Source organism: Macaca nemestrina, chromosome 9 (assembly GCF_043159975.1).
Source record: "Macaca nemestrina isolate mMacNem1 chromosome 9, mMacNem.hap1, whole genome shotgun sequence".
NCBI lineage: Eukaryota > Metazoa > Chordata > Mammalia > Primates > Cercopithecidae > Macaca > Macaca nemestrina.
In genome coordinates this window covers 93296294-93316193 of record NC_092133.1, presented here as the reverse complement: position 1 = coordinate 93316193, position 19900 = coordinate 93296294, and the positions used below count along the sequence as shown (strand labels likewise).

The 19900-nt window shown below is 42.0% G+C and overlaps 1 protein-coding gene and 1 non-coding gene across 8 annotated transcripts in view; one reads left to right on the top strand and one right to left on the bottom strand.

The window, feature by feature from the left end:
* Positions 1-16315, top strand: part of LOC105486637 (ribosome biogenesis protein BMS1 homolog) — a 56679-nt gene extending 40364 nt beyond the window's left edge. Inside the window, exons 16-22 of one of the 7 annotated variants that reach the window (XR_011608038.1) lie at positions 1945-2133; positions 2217-2397; positions 2644-2702; positions 3806-3928; positions 5326-5497; positions 12007-12168; positions 12613-16315. Coding sequence is in view for 4 of the 7 variants with exons in the window: in XM_071070106.1 (XP_070926207.1) it covers positions 1945-2133; positions 2217-2397; positions 2644-2702; positions 3806-3928; positions 4835-4930 (648 nt within the window). In the remaining 3 variants the exon portion in view is untranslated. Of the gene's footprint in view, positions 1-1944; positions 2134-2216; positions 2398-2643; positions 2703-3805; positions 3929-4834; positions 5503-12006; positions 12169-12612 lie in introns of those variants that run through there. The other 6 variants (XR_011608037.1, XR_011608036.1, XM_071070106.1 and 3 more) reach the window with 6 other exon arrangements.
* On the bottom strand, positions 14550-14653 carry LOC139356451 (U6 spliceosomal RNA). Its single transcript, XR_011608423.1, has one exon. It is a non-coding gene; the product is annotated as a U6 spliceosomal RNA (small nuclear RNA).
* Positions 16316-19900: the final 3585 nt, after the last annotated feature.

Genomic DNA, 19900 nt, shown 5'->3' with positions numbered 1-19900 from the left:
ATTTACAATTTAAAATTACCTAGAGCCTTGTGGGCCATTGGAAAAGACTGAATGTTTCACTCTGAACTGGGAGTCCTTGGAGGGTTTTGAGCAGAGGAGAGACATTCAGGTAATCGGATCACTCTGCCAAAAGATCAGGCAGGTGGCACAAACCAGAGAGCTGGCAGTGGAAATGAGACAAAGAGTCAAACCCGGATAGACTTTATTTAGAAGCTGGGTCAGTAGGATTTCCTGGTGGACTGAATGTGGGGTGTGTAAGAGGAAATGAGGATGGTGACTGGAAGTTCCTGGAAGGATGGGTTGTTGTAAGTTAGACAGGAAACCCTCTGCAGATGCAGCTTTGGGAAGATGATGTTTGTTTCGGTTGGGTGTCATGCAGACAAGTGGAGTGTCAGGTCTGGAGAGAGGTCTGGCCAGGGACTTAGATGTACAGCCCTCAGCATGTAGATGCCACTTAACGTTGTCAGGTGGCCAGGGAGTGAGTGCAGAGTGAGTGGGAGGAGCAAGACTGGCATGGGTGAGATGGGGCGACTGTGGCCGTGAGGCCTGAGCAGTGCCCAGGCAGGAGAAGCAGTGTGAGCGTGCAGGCACACAGGAAGCCAGTTGTACACGGAGGCGAAGCGTTGTTGAGACCCTGCTGCCATGTTAACTATGGTGAAGGCAGAGTTGACCACTAGAAGAGTCCTTCAGTGTGGGGGCCTTCATCAGTCTTGGCAAGCACCAATTTTCATGGATGTAGGAGAATGGGAGCAGAGGAACTGGAAGCTGTGACTGCAGAAAACTTTTGTGGGGTTTTGCTGCAGAGAGAAGCAGAGAAATGGAGCAGTTGTTGGTGGAAAAAGTGGAATCAAAAGGTTTTGAGATAAGAGAGGGAACAGAGGGAACAGCTGTTGGAGTAAAGTCCAGGAAGAGTGGATGGTGTCTAGTGAGCAAGTGATGTGTGGCCCTGAGTAGAAGCCTGGACAAATCATCTGTTCCTGAGCTGCCCGTAGAACTTTCTGTGATCATGGAGATGCACGTCTTTGCTTCCCAGTATTGTAACCCTGGCCGCAGGTTGATATGGACCACTTCCAGTGTGGCTAGTGTGATTGAGGAACTGCGTTTTAAATATTACCTAATTGTAATTAATTTTAATTTAAATAGCCACACATAGCTCCCCTATGGGCCAGGTCAGAACTCTGATAAGGCTGGATATGGGAGGAAACCCTGGTAGAGGGTTGACCAGGGAGGTTCTTTTGGTTTTGGAGTGAATCAGGAAACAGCCATCAGCTGAGTGGAGGTGAGGGTGGTGTTGGGTGTTTGAAGACGGGAAAAGTGTGAAAGAATTGTTTGGAGAGGAAGGAAAGAAGTTGTGGACTGGAGACATTTCCAGTGTTCAGGCACGCAGGGCTCCACAGAGTTATCTACATTTGCTGTCCCTTGGAGCAGCAGAGAAGAAAACAGTTGGGACATATTCTGAGCAGACTGTAGAGGTAAAATGTGTAGGTTTTTTTTGTTTGTTTGTTTCTTGCTTTTTGTTTTTTGAGACGGAATCTCGCTCTATTGCCCAGGCTGGAGTGCAGTGGCACGATCGCAACTCACTGCAACCTCCGTCTCCCGGGTTCAAGCAGTTCTCTCACCTCTGCCTCCTGAGTAGCTGGGACTACAGGCACACACCACCACACCCAGCTAATTTTGGTATTTTTAGTAGAGACGGGGTTTCACCATATTGAAGACTGGTTTCAAACTCCTGATCTCATGTGATCCACCTGCCTCGGCCTCCCAAAGTGCTGGGACTACAGGCGTGAGCCTCTGTGCCTGGCCAAATGTGTAGTATTTTTAATAGGATAACTAATTCTGTCCATAGTTCCTTTATTTAGAAATTGCGCCTTTGTTCATGTTACTCTTATGTTTATTACAGATAACGGCATATGGGTTTGTTTTTTTTTTTCCTGTCATGTGTAGCTGAATCGCGCAGAATTTGAAGATCAAGATGATGAAGCCAGAGTTCAGTATGAGGGTTTTCGACCTGGGATGTACGTCCGCGTTGAGATTGAAAATGTTCCCTGTGAATTTGTGCAGAACTTTGACCCCCATTACCCCATTATCCTGGGTGGCTTGGGCAACAGTGAGGGAAATGTTGGATACGTGCAGGTGGGTCCCTTTGCTGGGTATTTGGTGCCTGAGGCTCTGTGGATTTTCCCTCCATCAATCATCTTACCCTCTCGTCCCCTCAGATGCGTCTGAAGAAACATCGCTGGTATAAGAAAATCCTCAAGTCCCGAGATCCAATCATATTTTCTGTAGGGTGGAGGAGGTTTCAGACCATCCCACTCTATTATATCGAAGACCACAATGGAAGACAAAGGCTTCTAAAGTATACGCCACAGCACATGCATTGCGGAGCAGCCTTTTGGGGTAAAATATGATGACAATAACTTGCCTATTGCTGAGATTAAACCTTACAGGCTGCATTATTATAGCTTTTTGCTTTTCCTTTCATAAAATTTCACTCCTAAGATTTTTCTCTTTTCTGGGAGCGGGGAGGTGGTTTGGAGTGTATATGTAAATCTATATCCAAATCCAAATGTCCATATCCAGTATGTTAAACTAGAATCTAAAATTTGTGGTTTGCTATATTTCTTTTTTTGCTTTTCCTTTAAGGCCCTATCACTCCACAGGGAACTGGTTTCTTGGCAATACAGTCTGTCAGTGGCATAATGGTAACTATCTTGGATGATTTCTTTTACAGATTGGTTTGAGAAATATATCCTGAATGTGGGTTATATACATGAGACTTTTAAGTTGAAAATTACTCATTTTTATTAATATAAAGTAAATTTCCCTTTGCTTTTACTCTTCCTACATCCTTTTCAGTAGGGTGTGGGATTAAAGGAGGGGAGGTGGAAGAATTATAATGGTACATTTCCTATTTTTGTGCATCTTTTGGATTTATTTATCTAAGCAAGTACTTAAGAAGTGCTCACCATGTGCCAAGCACTATATGAGGTTGTGAGGAGCCATCAGAGACCAGCCAGACACGAGACTCCCTGCAGCCGTGCTGGGGTAGCAGTCTGTTCACACCATTTTCATTTGACCAGTCAGGCAGGGCGGGGTTTATCGGTCCCATTTAACAGAGAAGAAAGCAGAATAATGAGCAGATGGAATCTGCCCTGGAGGTCCAAATTTTAATTTCCTAAACATTGCAACTGTATTTTCCATTTCATTCCAAATAAATCATTATAGTGAAATTACATTCCTCTGAAATCACTCTCAGGAAAGTACTCAAGTAGCCCTTGTTTTTTGTTTGTTTGTTTTGTTTTGTTTTGTTTTTTGAGACAGAGTCTCAGTCTGTCATCCAGACTGGAGTGCAGTGGCACGATCTTTGCTCACTGCAACCTCTGCCTCCTGGGTTTAAGCGGTTCTCCTGCCTCTGCCTCCCAAGTAGCTGGGATTACAGGTGTGTATGGTGGCATGCCAAGCTAATTTTTGTGTTTTTAGTAGAGACGGGATTTTGCCATATTGGCCAGACTGGTCTTGAACTTCTGACCTCAGGTGATCTGCCCACCTCAGCATCCCAAAGTGCTGGGATTACAGGTATGAGCCACGGTGCTCAGCCTCATGTCACCCTTGTTATTTTGGCTTACCAACTTTAGTTTTGGATTGCTTTTGTCAGACCACTGGGTTGCAAGTTCAGATAGTCTCTCTTGTTTTTCTTAGCTAATTGTAAGTAAAATTCACTTTGGTAATGTATTGTGTCACATAGAATTGAAGTTTTTCTCTTGCTGATATTATTCCTATTTTCAAATTTTGGGGTTCCTGTTAGCCTGATTTTCGGATAGCTGCCACAGGAGTTGTCCTTGATCTGGATAAATCCATAAAAATTGTGAAGAAATTAAAGCTAACTGGTTTTCCATATAAAATTTTCAAGAATACTTCATTTATTAAGGTCTGTATATCTATATATTCTCATATTTATAAATGTCCATATTGTTTGAGAAAAGGAATGAAATACCTCTAAAATATGGGCCTCATGTTTTTAGAAAAGTATTTGAAATCTTTTATAAACTTCATATTTTGTTTGTTCCTTTATATTCTGTTACTTAACTGTGCCGAAGAAAGCAGTAGTAAAACAGCTATTTTTGAGGCTGTTACTCATGACTTCCATGTGAGACTGCCACAGAAGTCATATTGAAAATATGTCATTTTATCCACTGGGTTTTGTTTCCTACTTTTTAAATTTGTGTTAACAAAGGAAAAAAAATCACAAGTTTGTCTAACCATTCAGCAGAAAAATCGACAGAGCATTTGCAGACAACTTGGCAAGGGTACAGAGAAACAGATGTACTGTTTTTCAGTATTTGGGGAGGGTGGTTTGAGCAGCATTTATTGACAATTTCATTAGTGGGGATGTTTCCATTAGAAACACAGAGTTAGGAAGATCATAAAATTGTTCTTGCAATATAAGGTAATAATACCACCGGCGTTTATCTTACTGTTTTCATGTTCTAAGTGTATGCACCTGAGTAAAAGGATCTGAGCAGCAGTCCAGTCTGAGAGACGCCAGCAAAGGCTGCCTAGGCCAGTTCAGTCCAGTAAATCCCTCTTCGATCTTCTCTTCCACACAGACAGCGGTGATGAGCATGCCCATGAACCCACATGATTATTTTGGGGGAAATGAAAGGGTTGTATTTTTGAGGTAGTAATTCTACTTTCAGGGGCAAATACATTTTGATTATTGTATCACCCTTCAGTGAGTTGTTTTTTTTCTTTAACCAAGGATATATGTTTGAGGGAAGAAGTAAAGCATAAAGTATATGATTTTGTGTGTGTTTTTATCTTGCTATACCTGTAGGGAATGTTTAATTCTGCCTTGGAAGTAGCCAAATTTGAAGGTGCTATGATTCGAACTGTCAGTGGGATAAGGGGGCAGATCAAGAAAGCGCTCTGAGCTCCAGAAGGAGCTTTCCGGGCCAGCTTTCAGGATAAGCTGCTGATGAGTGGTGAGTGTCCTGAGTAGTGTTCAGGGCAGGGTGTTACCATTCATGCTTGACTTCTAGCCAGTGTGACGAGAGGCTGGAGTCAGGTCTCTAGAGAGTTGATCAGCTCTAGCCTTAGATCTCCCAGTCTTATGCGGTGTGCCCATTCGCCTTGTGTCTGCAGTCTCCTGGCCACACCCAGTAACAGTTCTGTGATCTATGAGAATAGTTTCTTAGCGAGCTTTCCCTTCAAATACTTTGCAACCAGGTAGAGAAGTTTGGAGTGAAGGTTTTGTTCTTTGTTTCTTCACAATATGGATATGAATCTCCTTTTGAAAACGTTAAAGTAAATTACCTCTCTTTTCAGATATTGTCTTCATGCAAACTTGGTATCCTGTTTCCATCCCAGCCTTCTATAACCCAGTAGCATCTTTGTTGAAACCCAGCGGGTGAGAAAGACACCTGGTCAGGAATGTGGACCACCAGCCAACTCGGGCTTACCCATGGCGTCAGACTAAAGGCGAACAAGGACTCTCTGTGTAAGGTACCGGTCGCGTGTGTGTTAGTGGAGATGCAGTCTGTGCCCTGCAGACAGGGAGTCACACAGACACTTTTCTATAATTTCTTTTTTTTTTTTTTGAGACGGAGTCTTGCTGTGTCACCCAGGCTGGAGTGCAACGCCTCCCGGGTTCACGCCATTCTCCTGCCTCAGCCTCCCGAGTAGCTGGGACTACAGGCACCCGCCACCTCGCCCGGCTAGTTTTTTTTTTGTATTTTTTATTAGAGACGGGGTTTCACCGTGTTAGCCAGGATGGTCTCGATCTCCTGACCTCGTGATCCGCCCATCTCGGCCTCCCAAAGTGCTGGGATTACAGGCTTGAGCCACCGCGCCCGGCCTATAATTTCTTACATGCTTTGAATGTTCAAGTATAAAGTCTAATGTTAAATTTGATTGAACAGTTGTATATTCACGGAATATTTTGTAACGGAACACCAAAAAATGGTAATAGTGGTTCTTTCTGGATTGAAGACAAACTTTTCTTTTTTAAAATAAAATTTATTTTATATATTTGAGGTTGACCACATGATCTTAAAGGATACATATAGTAAACTGGTTACTACAGTGAAGCAAATTAATGTATCTACCATCTCACATAGTTTCCTTTTTTTGTGTTTGACAGGAACAGCTAAAATCTTATTTAACAAAAATCCCAAAGACAACACATTTTTATTAACTATAGCTCTCATGTTGTACATTAGATCCTTAAGTTTTTCATCCTGCATGTCTGCTAGTTTGTATTATTTTAATGTATGTCTCCCCATTTACTATTGGTCATTTCCTATTTGGCCCATTTTTCAACTGGGTTGTTTTTCTGCTCGTAAGTTGTAAGAGTTCTTTACTGATTTTTAGATATTAACACTTTATCAGATATGTGATTTGCAAATATTTCTTTCAGTCTGTAGGTTCCCTTTTCATTTTATTGGTTGTTTCTTTCGCTGTGCAGAAGCTTTTTAGCTTGATGCAGTCCTCCTTGTTTATGTTTGCGTTAGCCTGGCTTCTGGTGCAATATCCAAAAAATTATTGCTAAGGCCAATATCAAGAGGCTTTCCCCCTATGTTTTCTTCTAGGAGTTTTATGGTTTCAGGTCTTCTTTAGGTCTTGCATCTGTTTTGAGTTAAGTTTTGTGTGTGGTGTATGATCAGGGTCCAATTTTATTCTTTTGCATGTGAAAATCCAGTTTTCCCAGCACTATTATTGAAGAGAATATCTTTTTTTCCATTGTGTTGTCTTATTTGCCCTTGTCAAAAATTAGTTGGCAGTATATGACCTTTATTTCAAAAGTCTCTGTTCTGTTCCATTGGTCTATTTTTTGTTTGTTTTTATGCCAGTACCATACTGTTTTGATTACTATAGTTTTGTAATACAATTTTAAATCAGGAGATGTGATGTCTCCAACTTTTTCTCTAACAGTAACCTGTTGGCTGTTTGGGATTTGTTATGGTTCCATATGAGTTTCAGGATTGTTTTTTCTGTTTTTTTGAGATGAAGTCTCACTCTGTCACCCAAGCTGGAGTGCAGTGGCACGATCTTGGCTCACTGCAACCTCCACCTCCTGGATTCAAGCAATTCTCCTGCCCCAGTCCCCCGGGTAGCTGAGACTACAGGCACGTGCCACCATGTCTGGCTAATTTTTGTGGTTTTAGTAGAGACAGGGTTTCACTATGTTGGCCAGGCTGGTCTCCAACTCCTGACCTCATGATTCACCTGCCTCGGCCTCCCAAAGTGCTGGGATTACAGGTGTGAACCACCACATCCGGCCAGAATTGTGTTTTTCTGTTCTGTGAAGAATGCCATCAGAACTTTGATGAGAATTGTTTTAAATCTGTATATTTGCTTTGGGCAGTGTGAACATTTTAACAATATTAATTCTTCTGACCATGAACATAGGATATCTTTCCATTTGTTCATGTCTAAATTTCTTTCATCAATGTTTTATGGTTTTCAAGTGTACACATCTTTCACCTTCTTGGTTAAATTTATTCCTAAGTTTTTGTTTTTCTTTGATGCTGTTGTAAATGAGATTATTTTCTTGATTTCTTTGTCAACTAGGTTATTTGTATATGGAAATGCGACTGATTTTTATATGTTGAGTTTATACCTTGCAGCTTAACTGAATCAATTTAGTAGTTCTCACAGTTTTTTTGTGGAATCCTTGGGGTTTTTTAGATAAAGGATCTTGTCATCTGCAAATAGAGATAATTTTACTTCTTTAATTTAGTTGCCTTTTTTTTTTTTTCTCATCTGATTGCTCTTGCTAGTACTATGTTGAATACAAGTGACAAGACTGGGCATCTCTATCTTGTACTCAATCTTAGTGGAAAAGCTTTCAGTTGTTCCCCACTAACTAGGATGTAGACTGTGGGTTTTTTATAAATGGTCTTTATTATGTTGAGAAACTTTCCTTCTATACATAAACTATTAAGAGGGTTTATGAAGAAATGTTGCTAAACTTTGTTAAATGCTTTTTTTGCATCAATTGAGGTGACCATGTGGTTTTACATTTTATTTTGTTAATGTGATATATCACATTGATTTGCATATGTTAAACCAGGCTTGCACACCAGGGAATAATCCCACTTAATCATTATGTATAATCTTTTTGATGTGTTGTTGAATTCTATTTGCTAAAATTTTTTTAGGATTTTTGCATCAGTGTTTAATTTATTGGAGAAGTTGACTTGTAGTTTTTCTTGTGTGTGTATGTGTGTGTTTTGGTTTGGCTTAGGTATTAAGGTGGCACTGGCCTGGTGAAATGTGTTTGGAATTATTTCCTCTCGCTCTATTTTTGGGAGAAGTTTAAGAAGTAAACCCCCAGGGGATGGGAGTGACTCTGGACATGGGAGTTACGTGGTAGTGACTCTGGAGCCTGGAGTGGTGGAACACAGCAGCATCCCAGTCTCCATGAGGCCAAGTACAGCACCAGCAAGGACCCCAGAATGGTGGAGCACTGCTGTGGCTTGGGCCCTTGGGGGCAGGGACCAGCGCAACAACTACTTCTCTCCCTGGAGAGGCAGGTGCCTGGGCAACTCAGATTCTCCAGGGATAGTCCAGTTTCAAGAAAGCAGGGTTCCACAGTTGTTTGTCCTGAAAGGCAAGATATCCCAGTTCAGCCAATGCTATTTTCCTGGGATGTGGGGGTGCCATGTTGTCTCATCCCTGTCAGGTGTGGCTGCTCAGCTCAGCCAAGACTGATTCCCTGTGAAGCGGGGCAGTGCTGCAGCTCTCATGCAATGAGAGGTTGTCTGCTCTGGGTAGCCAAGGCACTGATTCCCTGGAAAGCAGGGCACCAAGTCAGCTCAGGGCCCAAGGGGCAGGGCGCAATTGCAGCTGGGAGGGGAGGGGCACAGCAGCCTGGCCCCACAGGGTAGGGTGTATGCTGTGATGTGGACTTCGTTTGTTCCCACCAGCACTCATGTTGAAATTTGATTCCAAATGTGGTGGTGTGGGAGGTGGGGCCTAGTGGGAGGTATTTGGGTCACTGGGGCAGATCCTTTATGAATAGGTTAGGCCTTTTCATGGGACTGGATTAGTTACCAGGAGTGGATTATCAGAGTGAGTTCAGCTTCCTAGACTCTCGTGTTTCCTCTCTTGCCATGTGAGCCCTTTGCATACACCTGTTTCCCCTTCCACTTTCCCCATGAGATGAAGCAGCACAAGACCCTCACCAGATGTGCTGCCCTATCTCAGACTTTTCAGACACAAGCAGGGTGAGCCAAATAAACCTTTTTTATAAAATAAGTTACCGAGTCTCAGGTATTCTGTTACAGCCATACTAAATGGCCTAAGACAGTGTAACAGCAGCTCAGGGGTGGTGGGCCACTAGGCGGGGGTGATACAGAGCAACAAACCCTGAGGATGGTAGAAAGGTGCGGTGGCTGCTCACCCTGGGCGGGACATGCTCCCGAAGTGGTTCCGGGTCCAGGAGGTCACGTTGCAGCAGCAGCTGGTCCATAGGGGTGGGGCGCAACGTCAGTTCCTTCTCTGAGGGGAGTGCTGGGGCTGCTGGGCCCCTTTTGCTTCCTTATCTCCGCAGGGAGACATCCCCTCTGCTTCAGGCTGATCCCTCTGGGGATGGGTGGTGGGGGACAGATATTTCCTTCTCTCCTTTATGTGACCGTCCTGGTTTTCTGTGCTCTACTGGATTTCTGCTACTCCTTGATGCACTCTGGGGCTCTCCTTTAGAACCTTCATCAAAATATAGTTGTTTGCTGCTTTGGCTGTCTTTGTCAGAGGACAAACGCAGGGGACTATTGATTGGCCCCTTGCTGGTGTCCCTCCCTCTTAAACTTTTCACTGGGTACTCTTTTGAACCACTTTTTCCCCCACCATATACATGTATTTTTAAAGCATCAATGTGCTAATTTCTATTGAAGCAATGTGGATTTTTCTGAAAGTTTTAATGTTTTAATAAGCTTTTTATTAAAATGTTAATGTACATACAGAAGAGTGCCCAAATTGCAGGTGTGCAGCTAGATAAACTGTAGCACACCAGGCTGCCACACCCTGGACCAAGCAGTAGCCTCACCCTGAAGCCTATCCCAGGCACTGCTGCCCCACCCCGCCCCCCAAAATAGCCACTTTCCCAGTTCCTGACATAGATTTGTTCTGCCTGGTTTTGAATTTTATAAAATACAACACATTCTATTTAGCCTGGCTTCTTTGCTTCAGTATTATAGGACACAACCATGTTCTTGTCTATGGCAGACATTGATTTATTGTCATTGCTGAGTTCCATTATATGACTGTGTCACCATTTATCCACTGATGAGTAAAATGATTTCCTATTTTTGGCCGTTATCCCATGGCCCTGAGCGCTAGGTCTGGATATGGGACTTGCGGGTATGCAGGGGCACACACACTTCTGCTGGAGGATCCCTGGGTGGAGTGGAGACTCCAGGGCACCTGTGCTCTGCCTCAGTGTGGAGGCTTCTGTGTCGTGTTCTGGGAGCACAGTGGCTTGGCCTCCACCAGCAGCAGCAGCTTAAAGAGTTCCTGCTGTTCCACATGCTTGAAGACAATTCAAGTTTTGTTTTGTTTTGTTTTTCTTTTTTTTTTTTTTAGGTGTTCAGTGCCTGTCTGGACTTCTATTTTCATTTAGATTTTTGGTTTCTTAGAAATTTCGTTATTCTCTTCATAGCTTAACAACGTATTTGAAAAGATTTGTTTTCATGTGGAGTATTCAGTTTTGTAAGAAGAGGGTTGTTCAAGGCATCAGTCTGCCACTCTTCTAGAAACAGAAGTCTCCCAGGCATTTGTTTTTATATAAAGTAGTTAATGAAATTTTGAACCGTCTTACATGAATTTTTATTAAAATACACTTCAGGATGTGGTGCCCATTATCCATTCTACTCTTCTGTGAGAAGCAGATTTCTCTGAATTCTTGAATTCGAAAACAATTGGGGTTCCTAAACAGAGAATATGGAATATTATTGGGGATGATGTCTTTAATACTACATTTCAAGACATAGGAGAAACTTTTTCTTTAATAAAAGCCTAGGGCAAAACTTTCAATTTATTAATAGTATTTATGAGGCCATTAAGAATTTGTGCCATCTTGATTGAACATAGAATTTAAGATTACCTTGAAAATTCAGTACAGAGTATTTTGCCTTCATCTGTTTTTGAGTCTCCCTTCTTTCAGCCAGCCTTCCATCAGAAATAGAATAAAGTTAAACTTCTTAATTAGAATCAGGAATCAGGACTCTTTGGCTGCTGACTGAAGGAAGAACTGTCCTTAAATCCAGAGTGGGCCAGGCGTGGTGGCTCATGCCTGTAATCCGAGCACTTTGGGAGGCCAAGGCAGGTGGATCACCTGAGGTCAGGAGTTCTAGACCAGCATGACCAACATGGTGAAACCTCATCTCTACTGAAAATACAAAAATTAGCTGGGCATGGTGGTGTGTGCCTGTAGTCCCAGATACTTGCGAGACTGAGACAGGAGAATTGCTTGAACTCGGGAGGTGGAGGCTGTGTGAGCTGAGATTGTGCCACTGCACTCTAGCCTGGGCAACAGGGCGAGACTCTATCTCAAACAAGCAAGCAAACAAACAAACAAACAAATGAAAAACCCAATATCTAGAGTGGTTGATAGTCAAGATGAAAAACTAAATTATTTTTGTTAGGCTGGGAAATAACCACCTCAGTGGCCTAAAGACAAGGCCTAAAATTTCCATGAAAAGAAAATGGGATCTATTCATCTGCTCTGTTGAGACCCCATAGTTCCATACCATAGAAATGGGCACAGAGGGTTTTGGGGGGAGAGTTGTAAGTATAAGCTCTCTGTTCCTCTGTTTACCAAGAATTATGGGGGTCCACTGAGGCAGTTCATATTTGGCGGATGATTGAGACCTGATTTCTCAGGGCCAGTGTACTCTGGTGTTGCTGATCTTGTGGAAAAGTCAACCCAATGAGAAGATTTTATACAGAAGTTTTAAATACACATTGGTCATAATTTGAATATGTCACGGTCTTTATTTTTCTTTTTAGCCAGTCCTAAGGCAATCCTGAGGCAAAAATTCACTGCAGATTCCAAAAGCCTCGCAGAAGGCCCTGCCATTTAAGAACAAGCCCAAGACCCAAGCAAAGGCAGGCAAGGTGCCGAAGAACAGGTGGAGACCGGCCGTCATACGCGAGCCTCATGAAAGACAGGTACTGTTGCCCATGCTGTACTGCATGCTGCGTTTAAATAGGAAAAGAACGCTCTCAGCAGCACACTTCCTGTTTCTACTGCAGTCTCAGTTATTCAGGGCACTGGAACTAAAGTCAGAGGAAGAGCCAGAGTCCATTTCCCTTCCTTTGCCTGGTCCTGCTCTGCCCTGTGCTTTTGATGGGGATAACAGGCACATGGCTGGGGAACTCCTCTGTCTTGGTTAGCTGCACACAGTGTCCACAGAATGATGAACACAGGTGGTAAAGGTAAAATGCGATCACACCTGTGTCTCCATGCCAACAATGACTTCCTAGCGCAGGATGCATTTTCATGCAGTTAATATTCATTTGGATCATGGGTTGCCTCTAGTCTTAGTGTTTAGGATGCCAGTGTGTCAGGTGGCTGAGAGCATTCTGATACTCACTGGCTTTTGTCCTGGTCAGATCCTCGCACTGCTGGATGCTCTGAGTACGGTGCACAGTCAGAAGATGAAGAAGGCCAAGGAGCAGCAGCACCTGCACAATAAGGAGCACTTCAGAGCCAAGCAGAAGGAGGAGGAGGAGAAGCTGAAGCGGCAGAAGGACCTCAGGAAGAAGCTCTTCCGAATTCAGGGGGAGAAGGAAAGAAGCAACCAGAAGTCCAGTTTGAAGGGGGCTGAGGGCCAGTTGCAGTAAGCCTTTGGACTGGAGGGACTGTCCCTGGATCTGCGGAGGTGGACAGTTTCAAACATCACAGTTTGAATGCCTGTGAATGACAAGTCAGTGGGCAAGAGCCCAAGAGATGTCTCTACCCAAACTGTGCCTGCAAGAGGAGGAATGGAGAAGCCTAGACTGCTGGGACTGGGTTCGTTCTCACCACCTGGGGCTGTCGAGATTTAAGGTGATGTAAGCTGTAGTTATGTGGATTCTCTTACTTTCCTCTGCCTGCCTCAGTTTAATTATTTTGTGCTACAAAACTATCATTACAATTTTTTTTTGTTAGTTTTGGCTGAGTAGTTTTCATTAGGGATGAATGCCTGACAATCCTTTGTGGATAATTATTTATGCTACCACCTTCATGAGGTGTCTTCCAGAAGAGAAAGAAATATTCACTTGAACCCTCAGCTCTCATGGAAAATTTCAGAGAAGGGTGTGTAGTGTTTTTGTTGTCTGTTATTTCCTTTGATCACTGGCCCTTGTGGACATTTTCTATCTTATTTCATATGTTTGCACATTAGTATAGTGACAAGGTAACAGTAAGTACATTTTTAAAGCTTTAGACCAGGAGATTGTCAGGTGCAGAGACCAAGTAAATCGTATATATCAATGAGATAGGCTTCCCATGTTATGCTCATATGTTATGCCCATATTATGCTCATGCATTATACCTGCCTAACTGCATTGACTTTTTTTTTTTTTTTTTCCCAGACAGAATCTCACTCTGTCACCAGGCTGGAGTGCAGTGGTGCAATCTGGGCTCAGTGCAATCTCCGCCTCCCAGGTTTAAGCAATTCTCCTGCCTCAGCCTCCTGAATAGCTGAAATTACAAGCACACGCCACCACATCCAGCTAATTTTTGTATTTTTTGTAGAGACGGGGTTTCACCATGTTGGCCAGGATGGTCTCAAACTCCTGACCTTGTGATCCACCCGCCTCAGCCTCCCAAAGTGCTGGGATTACAGGTGTGAGCCACGGCGCCCAGCTCATTGCCTTTTTAAAAAATTAAACATTATATTGATATAATCATACTATTATAAAGGCAATGAATGTATTTTATGATTATATGTTGATATAATTATATGCAATCTAATCCTATACAATGTAATCATAGCGTCACACATAGTTGTATACTTTGCCCAATTGCTTTCAGCGGTAACATTTCACACATATCACAATCAGGATATTGATATCAATACAACCCACTGATTTTATTCACATTTCCCCAGCTTTACTTTCCCCAACGTATACTCCTCCATGTGTGCATGTGTGTGTAGAAATATGGAATGCAGCTGGGCACAGTGACTCACGCCTGTAATCCCAGCACTTTGGGATGCTAAGGCAGGAGGATCACTTGAGCTCAGGAATTTGAGACCAGCTTGGGCAACATGGTGAAACCTCATCTCTACAAAAAATACAAAAATTTGCCAGATGTGGTGGTGCACACCTGCAGTTCCAGCTGCTTGGGAGGCTGAAGCAGGAGGATCACTTGAGCTCAAGAGGTCGAGGCTGCAGTAAGCCGTGATAGCACCACTGCACTCCAGCCTGGATGACAGAGCAAGACCCAGTTTCAAAAAAAAAAAATGTATATTTATATATACCTATATAAAAATATATATACACATATATATACGGAGAACATATATATACACACATATATATGTAGAACATATATATACACATATATATATGTAGAACACTTCACGAATTTATATGTCATCTGTGCACGGGGCCCATGCTGACCTCTGTGTTGTGCCAGTTATAGTATGTGTGCTGCTGACATGAGTACCGCATTGCCTTTACAACATCATAGGGGCCAAAGAGGGTCAGCAGGATTGTGAGCAGTTGGCCTAGTCTGAGAGGCTGTCTAAAAGCCGAAAGCTGTCAATAGACAGGTGCTCAGCTTTGTGTCTCCATAAGAAGGGAAGGGGATGTGAGGATCCCATCAGGGCTGGGTCCATCTGGGATGTGATAGTTGGAACATGCCCAGACCTTTCTGAGCAACTCTGGGTGTAAATTTTCCTCTATTTCTCAAGAGCTATTATGAATTTCATCATCCAGCATGCTGACAGATCTGGGGACTGACACATAGTAAGTCCATAACAATTATAAAACAATTTAAAACTAATATGTTATATAGCATAATCTGTACATTTTAAAATGCAAAACTATAATTCAATTAAACTATACAAGACACTCTGTCATACCATGTTTTATAATTAAGTAGCTTATAAAGTGATCAGCAAGTGGCTTATACAACAAGCAAATTTGTTCAAAGAGAAGCCTTGCAAATAAGTATTTATAATTGTATAGTTTTATATTTCAGCCAGAAGAGTGAACTCCTTTAAGCAATGGGAGAAATAAAAGAATGTTTAATTACAGTTGCAGATAATTGTCTTTTCCAAAGGCAATATATGTAGGTAGAAGTCGTACCTGTTAATATGAAAAATCTTGGTTTACCTATTTGGAGAACAAGGGAAATAAAAAGTTTGTATATCAAGATTATTTAAAACTAAAGTTAAGGAATCTCTAATGTCTGAAAGAAATAATAAATAGCATTTTCTATGTAGAATTTTTATTGGTGAAGGTCCCACCTGGCCAGGTTAGTAAAATACAGTCACACATCATTTAAGGATGGGGATACATTCTGAGATATGTATCATTAGGCAATTTTGTCATTGTGCAAACATCATAGAGTGACACGCAAGCCTAGATGGTACAGCCTACTGTGCACCTGGGCTCTATGGTATGGCCTATTGCTTCTAGGCTACAAACCTGGACAGCATGTGACTGTACTGACTACGTAGCCAGTTGTAACACAGTGGTAAACATTATGTATCGAAACATAGAAGAGGCATAGCAAAAATAGGATATGGTGGAACCACCGCCATATATGTGGTCCGTCATCGACTGAAAGTCATGCGGCATGTGGCTGTATGTATACACATAGTTTTTGCTGTGAGTTTGCATCCATCTCATAGGAAGACATATGTCACAATGAGGACCACACTGGAGAGTGTGTAAATTACTTTTCAATACTAATACCTTATTCATTTGATATTGTCAGCAAGTATGTTGCAAAAATAAATTCCACCAGAATGTGAGTTCCCTGAGAGCAGGAACTGGGTTGTTCACCTTGCTGGCACTTGGAGTAAGAGCCACTGAGCTTAGCACTGCATAAAATTGCTTGGAAGAAAGAAGGGAGGGCATTCCAGGTAACTGAAGCATTGCTATGCAAAGTAAGCATTTGCCCTCTAAAATATTTTAACAATTTTTATAGAAACCTTTCTCAATTGCATTGAACTTTATTAATTGTAAAAATTACTCTGTTATACCTTTCTATGCTTTCACTATGCACAGGCAGCCATAGGTGCTGGGTATGTTTTGAAAACATATTGAACCTACAGTGTACATATCATTCCATGCCATTAAATATTCTTATTTAATCATAGATGTGTTCAGGTGTGTTTGGTTTCCTATTTGTGGATGTACTAGATTGTTTCTTTTTTTTTAACAACCTGTGAACTTGCTTTAAGTATTATCATTTGGTGACATGCTTGCCATTTCACACCTGGCTGACCCCACGTCTATTTAAGCAGATTTAATTAAAAAATTTAAAAAAAAAATTTTAAGGCCGGGTATGGTGGCTCACGCCTGTAATCCCAGCACTTTGGGAGGCCAAGGCGGGTGGATCACAAGGTCAGGAGATCGAGACCATCCTGGCTAACATGGTGAAACCCCGTCTCTACTAAAAAATACTAAAAATTAGCCGGGCGTCGTGGCGGGTGCCTGTAGTCCCAGCTACTCGGGAGGCTGAGGCAGGAGAATGGCGTGAACCGGGGAGGTGGAGCTTGCAGTAAGCTGAGATCACGCCACTGCACTCCAGCCTAGGCGATAGAGAGAGACTCCGTCTCAAAAAAAAAAAAAAATTTTTTTTAAGAAAAAAATCTGTATGTAGGTAGACCCATGTAGTTTGGACACTTGTTGTTCAAAGGTCACAACTGTACCTGTGGTGACTGATATAAAACAGATGACCAAAAATGTTAGTTTTATTTCCCCATCTTGTCCCATTTAAAAGAGCTGTTTAGGTCTGAGAATTTTCACATGTACAAAGTTCCACTCAAGGATGCCGAGGAACTGCACCCCTCTTGCTGGAGTCCAGCCCTCCCCACCCAACCCTGCTGAGTGCTGATGCACCTTCCATCCCTGTCACACTGTTGTCTCGGGAAGGTCACGTGAGTGGAGACACGCAGCATGGGATCTCTGTAACTGGCTGCTTTTGCTAAGCATCATGTTTTTGAGATCCACCCCAGTGCTCTGTGTGTCAGTGGCATGTTCCTTTCTATTGTGGAATGGTGTTTGCCTGCACAGGGAGACACGGGTGGTTACCCCTTCATCCATGGGAGGACATGTAGTTGTGTCCATATTTGGGCGATTATGGACAGAGTTGCTATAAATATTTGTGCAGAGGTTTTCATGTGAACACAATTTTTCCTTATTGCAGGGAAAATCGTTGTGGGACTGCTGGGCTATGTGGTTTAACAGAACTGTCAAAGTGCTTTCCAGTGTCACCTCACTGTGGTTTTGATTTGCATTTCCCTAATGACTAGTGTTGATGGTCTCTCATAGGCTTGCTGTCTTCCACATAGAGCGTCCTCTTCAGTGAGGATCCAAGTCTTTTACCCACTTTTGTTTGGATGGTTTTCTAACTGTTGATTTTGAGAGTTCTTTATATATGCCGAACTACTTTCTTTGTTGGATATGTGGTTTGCAAATATTCTCTCCCAGCCTTTAGCTGTCTTTTCAGTGTTTTTTAATAGTGTCTTTTTCCAAGCTATGTTTTTTATTTTGATTACGTCTAATTGATGGATTTTTGCTTTTACATGCATTTGGCGTCATGTCTAAGAACAATTTCTCTAACCTCAAGTGATGAAGATTTCTTCCTATATTTTCTTCCAAAACTTTAAACACACACTCTCTCCCTCTCTCTCTCTCTGGTACCAAATAAAGAGGAAACACTCATGACAATTGCAGTCCTGGTTTCTGTAGCTGGTCACATGGTCCTATAACTACGTTCTTCCACTCCCCAGTATGTATTCCCTTTGCCTTCAGGAAGCCTCTGCTGGTTGTGGTTTTTAACCTGGTGGGGAACCCTCATTCCCAAAGGTTCTGGACTATTACTAATCCTGCCTAGATTGGGTTGTTGTGCTTTTCCATTGATCTTAGTCACAGCACATTCCCCAAGAGCCCTCCTATACCCCAGACATGCTCTTCCCCAGTCCGTTGTGAAGCAGCAGGGCAGTTTCTCCTTGGTGGTCTGGACCAGCCACCCCCACCAGTGCAGGAACTCCTTCTTTACCTGTTGATCCAGAGGCATGAGGAGCTTGGCGCTGCTGGGTGGCAGCCTAAACTTCCAGTGCAATGGATCATCGCTGTGTCTCCTGGCGGCAGCATTCCTCCCTCTGGAACTAAGACCTCTAGGCCAGCAGAGCATAAGGTATTGGGGACGAGGAGCAAAACTGTTGCTAGTAATTTTGTTATTTCACAAATGTTATATACATGGAATCATATAGTATGTACCTTTTAAAGATTGACTTACTTTTTAAAATTGATAATTTATTTGAGTTTCATTCAAGTTGTTTCATGTGTCAGTAGATTGTTCTTTGTAATGCTGGGTAGTATTCTATAATATGGATGTACCGCAATGTATCCAACCATTCACCATTAAAGGACATCTGGGTAGTTTTCTGTTTGGGGTTATTACAAATAAAGCTGCTATGAACATTTGTATATAAAATTCTGTCTAAAAACAAGTTTTTGTTTGTGTCCTGGAAATGCCCATGGTTGCATTTTCTTGGTCCTATGATAAGTACATTTTCAGTTTTATAAGGAACTGCCAAATTTTTTCCAGAGTGGCTGTACCATTTTACATTTTCACCAGCAAGTGTGGGTGCTCTGGTGTCTCTGCATCCTTGCCAGGATTTGCTGTTATTCACTATTTTTTAAAAAATATTATTTAAAGTTTTTTAGCTGGAGTCTCCATCTCCCAGGCTGGAGTTCATTGGTGTGATCTCGACTCTGCAACCTCCACCTCCTGGGTTCAAGCAATTCTCCTGCCTCAGCCTCCCGAGTAGCTGGTTACAGGCATGTACCACCACGCCTGGCTTATTTGGAATTTTTAGTAGAGATGGTCTACTATTCTTTTTATGCATTGCTAAATTTGATTTGCTAACACTGTCTTGAGGATTTTTCCATCTAGGCTTATGAGCAAAATCAGCCTGCAGTGTTCTTTCTTCTGTACCTTCCTCCTCTCTCCCTCCCTCCCTCCCTCCCTCCCTTCTTTCCTTTGTGCTGTCTTTGCTTTGTTTTGATATCAGGATAATGATATCATGTTCCTTTCTATTCTATTTTCTGGAAGAGATTGTGTAAAACTCTCATTGATTCTTCTTTAAATATTTGGTAAATTCTCCAGTGAAACCATTTGGGTCTGGATATATTGTGTTCAGGAGATTTTTAGTTACAAATCCAACTTATATAACGGTTATAGGACTATTCAGGTTATATATTTCATTTTTTCTGAGTTATGGTAATTTGTGATTTTCACGGCATTGATCCATTTTTTCCTAGGCTGTCAAATTTGTCAGCATATAATTTTTATAGCATTTTTCATGGATGCAGGCTCTTTTGTGATATTTGTTTCATTCCTGATATTGGTGATTTGTGTGTTATCTCCTTTTATCTTTGTTCATCATGCTAGAGGATTATCAGTTTTATTAATTTTTTGAAGAACCTGTGTTTTGCTTCTTTAATGTTCTGCATTGCTTTCCTGTTTTTAATTTCATTAATTTCTGCTCTTAACTTTCCATCCTATTTGCCTTAACTTTATTTTACTATTCTTCTTTTAGTTTCTTTTCTTTGACTATTGGTTTGAGAACTTTCCCTATTATTAATATAAGGATTTATAAAGTGCTATAAATTTCTCTCTCAGGTCTGCTATAGCTGAATCCCACTTTTTTTTTTTTTTTTTTTTTTTAAG